The 8,004-nt window shown below is 45.3% G+C and overlaps 1 protein-coding gene and 1 pseudogene across 1 annotated transcript in view; one reads left to right on the top strand and one right to left on the bottom strand.

Moving 5' to 3' along the window:
* The first annotated feature begins 139 nt into the window (after window positions 1–139).
* LOC101986912 lies at window positions 140–1,267 on the top strand (annotated as a pseudogene).
* Window positions 1,268–5,980: 4,713 nt separating this feature from the next.
* The window catches only part of Rrm1 (ribonucleotide reductase catalytic subunit M1), a 35,829-nt gene continuing 33,805 nt past the window's right edge, over window positions 5,981–8,004 (bottom strand). The window contains exon 19 of the mRNA XM_005368824.3: window positions 5,981–6,577. Coding sequence (XP_005368881.1) covers window positions 6,389–6,577 — 189 coding nt within the window. The 3' untranslated portion in view covers window positions 5,981–6,388. The remainder of the gene's footprint in view (window positions 6,578–8,004) is intronic.

Raw genomic sequence — 8,004 nt, 5'->3', positions numbered from 1 at the left:
ACACACACACACACACACACACACACACACACACACACACACCACAGGTAGCATTTCACCATGCCAGCCTCAGGCTCCTAAAATAACCATTTTGTTCTATCAGCCTCTGATTCTCAAGCGTGGTGCCAGCCCAGGAGCAGTCAATGGGCAAGGGTGGAGACGCCAGCATCTTCAACTTTTCCTACACCAGCTTCCTCCTGGTGGGCTTCCCTGGACTGTGCGAGTGGCACCCCCTTCTGGTCCTGCCTCTTTCCTTCCTCTACGTGTCCATCATTTCTGCCAATGCCTTAGTCATCCATACAGTGGTGGCCCAGAGAAGTCTGCATCAGCCAATGTACATGCTCATTGCCCTGCTCCTGGCTGTCAACGTCTGCGCCTCCACGACTGTGATGCCTAAAATGCTGGAAGGCTTTGTGCGCTACGCCAATCCCATCTCGCTACGTGGCTGCCTGGTACAAATGTTCTTTATCTACTTCACGCTCCTTCTGGACTACAATCTCCTGTTAGCCATGGCCCTCGATCGCTATGTGGCCATTTGTCACCCACTTCGCTATTCAGAACTGATGACCTCTCATTTACTGGGCCTGATTGCTACTTCGCTCTGACACGGAGCCTAGGAGTAGCAGTCTCCCTAGTGGTAGTAACTGCCACAGCTCGATTCTGCAGGACGTCGGTGATACAGCACTTCACCTGCGAATACATTGCACTGCTGAACATAGCCTGTGGAGACCTGACCTTCAACAATCGGTTAGGATTGGCTATGCGGTTGGTCACCGTGACCTTTGACCTGACCTTATTGGGAACCTCCTACACCCGTATCATCTATGCTGCCTTCCGGATCTCTTCTGGGGGAGCCTGAGACAAGGCCTTGCACACTTGTGGATCCCACTTACTGGTCATCCTCACCATCTATCTTTCTGGTCTTTCTACTTCCATTGTCTTTCGAGTGGCCAAGACTCTCAAGATGTCCAGAACCTACTCAGTGCCATATACCTGCTGCTCCCAGGAGCCTTGAATCCTCTCATTTATGGGATGAGAACTAAGGAGGCAACACATAGAGAAAGTGCTCTGTGGAAAGCGGTCACCCCAAGACATCAGAGAGAAGTCAGAGAACATGAAAGGGGAGAGGGAGTTACCTGGATGGGGGCATCATCAACAGAGGCTGGGGCCGTGGCCTCTGCACACAACAAGTAGGCAGTCTGCACTAACAGGCTGGGTGGGTTCAGAGCAGCTTAGGGCTCCATGGAGCCTCTTGTTGCAGCTGTGACTTGATAAATTCTTAGAACATTCTGTTACTAATCCCCAAAATAGATCTGTTTGTATCTATCCTTCTAGATTCCTTTTATCTTCTTCACAGTTCTTGAAAAAGTTAAAATTTTTTATGAATGCCTACAGTTTCATTAGGAGACACAGAACATGGCAAACAGACCACAATCTGCCCTGAATCCCTGTCTGAAGCAAAGTCCCAGCCCTTCCTGTGTCTCCTAAGCCTAAGACATGACATGAATTTCAACATGACCAGATAGAGTGTCAGCCTTGGTTAAGTTCTAGAGTCCTGTCAGTCCTGAGAACCCAATCTAACACAAGCACACAGAGCCAGACAACCCTGGGTGTCATTAGGACCACACAAATAGGTCAAGTCTTATCCAGGAGCCTCAGTCTGAAAGACAGTCAGGCCAGACCTTCTCCTGGTTCTGGTCTGACATTCTCTGTTTGGTTTCTATTACTGTGATAAACACCAGGATCATAAGCAACCTGGCTGGGACAGATTACCATCCAGCAAAGAGAAGAGAGCAGGGCAGGAACAAAAGCAGAGTAAGGACCATGGAGGAACACTGCTTACTGGCTTGCTCACCATGACTTGTTCAGCTTGCAACACCACCCACAGTAGGCTGGATCATCCCCCATCAATCATTAGTCAAGAAAATGACCAAGACATCTCTCCAGGCCAGTCTGATGGAGGTCTTTGCTCAGCTGAGCTTCCCTCTTTCCAAATGACCAAAAACTAATCAATACAGCTCCTAAGACCACAGTAGTCTACACTACTATGAGTGTAAATGAGACTAACTCCCAGACCTGAACCCTGAGGTCTCCTTGGATACACAGACACGGTGCTGCTACAGAGCCCAAATCTGGGGACCTGGTCTGACCCAAACACACATCAGGTCGTTCTCCCAATGGCGGTATGATCTATGGAAATACACTTCCTAACCAAGTATAGAGGTAATGTCTCAGGGGCACCTGATCCCAGGAGTTGAAGGCTAGCCTGAGTACATAGGAAGACTCTCTATAAAATAATAAAGGAACTCTGTTGCTGAAGACTTCTACAGTCTCCTGTCATCTGTGAATGTCTTTTAGGTATGTCCCAGAAATGGACTATCGTGAATGCTACACAAAACCTCCTGCCAACTAAGCGGGATTCTTTTCTTATCTTTCTGTTAGCAGATTATAGGAAACTCCTTAGGGATTCATGGGTGCAGACTGGGAGGGAGAGTCAGTGGAGCAGGTGCAGGGACCACGGTGTGAGTTACTTCATGGGACAAGTGCCTTCAGTACTTGGTCAAGTCCAATAGTATACATGCTCCTTCATTTGATAACAAAATGCTGGGCGTGCTCAAAATTATGGAGGTGAGTCAGACAACAACCCAGTCATGATACACAATACATGATAAAAGGCCACTTGGTAACCCACAGTTAAATCTCTGGTCCCTGCTTAGGCTAGCCACCAAGCGAAAGGTATTTCTCAAAAGAATATGCATCCAGAGGATGGCAGGACTTCACCCCCAAATCCTCCAGCATCCTCCCAAAGGCTGAAGGGAATACCTGTCCGCACTGTGACCTCAGGATCAGTTTGGGTCTGCTGGATCCCACAGCCCCAGCAGCAGAGCAATTTGTACAGCATCCTTGATGTGTGGCAGAGACTTCCCTTGCTTCGGACCACATTTAAAACAAACAGCTTTCCCAGGTACTCAGTAAACAGGCTGGACTAATACCAGATGAGGAATATTTTGCCTAAATCCCATGGGATTTAAGGTAGAAGCCCATCAGCTGTCCTACCCTTTCCCGGATCACAAAAGGTGAGGTGGTTTAGTTTATCCTCTACCTTCCATCACAGGGATCCTGGAAATCCCTCTGGTGTTTTGTTTGATGTATCTCCTGCCCATAGACATGCCAATAAGTCTAGACCAGTCTACATCTTCCCCATGTTACAAACACTGCTCCAATCTGCAATTATATCAATGTACCAGTTCTGTTTTGTAGAAGGCAAAGCTGACTGAAATCATGTGGGAACTAAATTATGACACAGAGCTGATGAATTGATACACCTTCAGAATGAGGGACTGGAGAGATGGCTCAGTGGTTAGGGGCTCTTTTAGGGGACCCGGGTTTAGCTCTCAGAAGTCACATCAGGAGACTCACAAGCGTCTGTCATCCCAGTCCCAGATCTGACGACTTCCTTTGGCCTTTGTGGGCAGCTGAACTATGTACACATACCCTAACTCAGACACACGTATCTACACATAATTCAAAAAAATCTTAAAGCCAGGCATTGGTGGAGCATAACTTTAATCCCAGCTCTTAGGCAGAGGCAGGAAGATCTCTGAATTTGAATTTGAAGCCAGCCTGATCTACTGAACAAGTTCCAGGACAGACAGGACTACACAGAGATCCTGTATTTAATAAATAAAACTTCTTAAAAGCAGTATGTTGCTGCTCTTGTCAGCTGAAAGCAAACCTGCTCCCGGTTGTCTTTACTATGGATAAGGAGGGAAAACAAAACAAACTAGGAACTGCAAACAGGCCAAGAGAGAACATGTTCAGCAAAAACAAAAAACCCATCTGATTGGATCACCACCCAGTTAAGCTTAGACTAATCCATTGTCATTCACTTGGTTTTTCCGTAGGCCAAACAAGTGATCTGAAGGAAGATGGGGTAGAAATCTCAAATCCACAGTGGCCCTAACCTGGTGAGTGACTAACATTTCCCTTTTCCTGGTGCAACAGTCCCCAGGCTGTAGTCACAGGACCAAGTGGAGACTCTGTAAGCTGCACAGTGCATGCTACAATGAGGCCTTCTGAAGGAACGACCACAGGGTGGTTCTGGCATCCTCTTCAGACTGTGAGACAAAGCTGAGCAAGATCTACCTAGAGATCATGATGATTTGGGGTGTTACCTGAAATTAGTGCAGTTAAAAGCCAAAATCCAGTAATCTGAGAGGTTTAACGTCTCTTCCCAGTGCACATCATCCCGTTCAAGGCCAGCGGGAACAGGAAGAAAGACTTCACTCAAAGGAATGTGGTCTCCCCTTCATTAAAGGGCTCTGGACCTAGAAACCTGACCAAACCTGGACACTGGGTGAAGTACTATAACCATTTATAGAATTCAATTAGACTGTTTATTGGGCTCAAGCTTGTCCGTGCATACAGGTCAAGTAAGAACACAATAGCACTCCCATCGACCTGGGGTCTAGGAACTCCCTGATTAACTGCCCAACCACAATCTCTACACACAAATAACACTGTTGCCTGACACTGGTGTCCTTCTTGGCAACCAACCATACTCTACCTATAGGGATGGCTAGGACAGCTCTAGAAATTCAAGGAAATATTTACACAAACATAACCCGAATATATGCTAACAGACTTCAGTGACCACACACGGCTAAGGCCTTCCACAATAAGCAAAGCAGCAGTCTGGAGAATCTGATGTGCAGACTGGCCCCTTACAAGTCAGTGTAAGGGGCCCACAAGGCAGGCCAGCTACAGAAAACAAGCTGGAACTTCCTGGAGGAACCAAGACAGTGGTCCTACTGGTCCAGACATTAATGCTGCCTCAGGCTAGAGGTGTGGCTCTGGAGGTGGTGCCTGCTAACAGGCAAGAATCCTTGAGATACAGCACACACCTGCAATCCCGTTCTCAGTAACTGTAGACAAGGTGGTAGAGTCAAGGTTACCCTCAGCTACACAGCCAGTTTGAGGCCAGCTAGGCTTCAGGAGGCGCCAGTCTCAAACAAAGCAAAACAAAACAAACCAGCTGTCTTAAACAAGCTAAAGGCTGATGGAAAACATTCATGAACAAATTACTAACAAATCAGAGCACCAACCATCGTGAAGCAGGAGATTCTTTTGAGTTCCATGAAAGAAAAAAAAGAACGATTAACTAAAGAAAAAATAACCTCCCTGGATTTAATGAACATATCGATCTACAATAACATGAGAAGGGCCTTACAAAAATATGAAATGTAATTATATAAGGATACGAAGACAGAGGGAAACCCTTAAGCACTTTTTATGGAAATATAATGGGACTGTTAATATGGTAGTTCCTCAAAGTCAACAAAAACTTATATAGTCCAACAGTCTTTGCTGTATAGAACCAACCAAACCAACGTGAAAGCAGGAATTCAACAGACACTTGTACAAAAATGTTTGTGGTAGCCATCGTCCTTGATAGCTAAAAAAGGAAACAGACCAAGTTCATCTAATGGTAAATGGAGGGACGTGTGTGACTGAGAGTTTACACCGTGATGCATCTAGGGATCACCTAAGACACAAAGGGACACATGCTGCATTCTCTGCATGCGATCCCTGAAGCACACATTCAGAAAGAAGGGAGATAGTGGAGTGGTCACAGGGACTGAGGAGACTGAGGACAAGGTAGTACTGTTTATGAGTTTCTTTCAGTGATGACAAAAACATTCTGGAAATGACTAGTGATGAAAATTATGCAACAGTGTGAATATACTAAATGCCATGGAATCAAATTTAAAATGGATGAAACTGTCAATTTTGTTATAGTTTATGTTATAGATATTTCATCACAGGGCAGGGAAGAGCATATATTAACATCAGACTTCTATATAGTCTAATCAATGCCTTTAAAATTTTGCCTCTGAACTCTAAACAGAAAATTGGGTTTTTTTTTCCCCCAAAATGACCTTTGTATGATAATAGATGACAATTGTACCACCACAGAATCGGTTAGAAATATTTTTATTTCAAAATGACCTATAGAACCTTATCTAGGCAAGGTCTGGAACAGATGAGTAATCGCTTAGTTTATTCCTAGGCAATCAGTCTCTGTCCAAATGAAATGGTCAGACAGGAATGCTGGAGGATGACGAGACTTCATGTCTATCTCCAAGAAGCCTCTTCTGCATACTTGAAACTTCAACTTTGAATCTAATATCAAAGCTGGGTTTGGTTATTTTTGTTTTGTTTTGTTAAAAATAATTTTACACTATGAAGAAACAGTACTGCGAATCAAGGACTCCTTTCCTGGCAGTAAGGTCCAGCAAAACCTTCCCGTAACGAAGCAAACCCACTATGCCTATCTAACCTCAGGAAGTGTGCTGTGGCAGAGAGCTGGTCTCTCCCAGGCCTCTGCTCAGGACCCACACATCAGACACTCCTCTCTGTTCTCCAAAGAGCACACCATGGCTGCTGTGTTCCGCTCCTTCTCTTCTTCCTCCTTCAATGTCTTCTCCCTGTCCTTCAGCTTTTCCTTGTTCAGAGTGAACTGGATTGGATTAGCTGCAGGCCTTGTCCTTAAATAATACATGCCGGTCTTTAAACCCTACAAGGAAATACAGCTATTAGGAAGAATTCCGGGACAGTAGAGTCAAGAGCTTTGTTCAAAACAATTCTCATGTGATCGGTTACAAAACTAATTTTTGAGACCTTTAAATATATTCCTATAAACCAACTTAAACTTTTTTAAACTTGCAATTTTATCTATTCCATGTAACATTCTGAAAAATGCTTAAATAGATAGCTAAACCTTGGAATTTTTGTCCCTAAAAGAGGATTACTTCTTGGAATGTCAAATATTTTTGTTCAGTTGTATTTACTTTTATATGTATTACTTCCAGGTTTGTACAAAACAACGTTACTGCCTTGAACTATAACCATTTTGGGGGATGAGATGGTCTCAACAGAATATTAAAACTTCACAAAGGTCATCCTGTCCAGTAATCCCAGGAGCAGACACAGCACAGTAATAAATAAGAGTATTGGGAATATTATGCTAAGGTGTGTTACTGTTGTTTATGTTGCATTTGTTTAATTCTGTGAAGCTGTGACTCTCTTTTTTTAATTTATTACTTTATAAATAATACCAATCAAAATTTCCACTTCCTCTCTTCCCACTTCTCTCCTGCTCCCCCCCACATCCTGTCCCCCTCCCCCTCCAGTCATGAGAGAGGGCAAGGTAGTTGTGACTCTTTACCTGTCTAGATCACCTGATGATCTAATAAAGATCTTAACAGTCAATAGTGAGGCAGGAGAAAGGATAGGTGCGTTGGCAGGCATAGAAGCCAGAGAAGAAGAAATATAAGGGGGGAGGGAGGGCAGTCATCCAGCTCTACACAGTACTCCACAGAGTAAGAGTAAGATTTACAGAAGTGATGGAGACCTGATCTCGGCGCCAGGAGAGCCAACATTGGGGTGAGTTTCTGACCCCGCAGCACTAGCCCGGGACAGGGAACTCAGAAGTTCCTCAACCCCCTATCCTTCTTGGGCTCTCTGCAGGGCCTCTACTCCCTACATACTGCCTCTTTCTTCCTATCCCACCCAGCTTGCATCCAGAACCCTCTCCTCTTCTGCCCCCCTGCCCTCTTTGGGCACAGAACATCACCCAGCTCAGCCTGTCTGGGCTCTGGGTCTGAATCCTCAGGGCAACCAAGCGGGCGGGAGTTCCTTTGTTTCACTAGCCTGCCTGCACCAAGCAAGGTAGGTGCTTTGTTTACGAGCTACCCAACCAGCACGGAGACCTGATCTCTGTACCAGAAGAGCCAGCATTGGGGAGAGCCATCATTGGGCAAGGAGATCTGACAGTCTCGGCACCAGGAGAGCCATCACTGGGGAGAGACATCACTGGGAAGGTACATGAGTAGGCAAGGAGACCTGATCCTGTAAAAGAAGATCCATAGGGGAGCATTCGGAGGAAGAGATGGACAGGCGCCAATGCAAGAATTCACCCAACAATCTGAAAAGCAACATGAA

This window comes from Microtus ochrogaster, unplaced genomic scaffold, assembly GCF_000317375.1.
Source record: "Microtus ochrogaster isolate Prairie Vole_2 unplaced genomic scaffold, MicOch1.0 UNK41, whole genome shotgun sequence".
Lineage (NCBI taxonomy): Eukaryota > Metazoa > Chordata > Mammalia > Rodentia > Cricetidae > Microtus > Microtus ochrogaster.
This window is presented reverse-complemented; position numbering and strand designations above follow the sequence as displayed.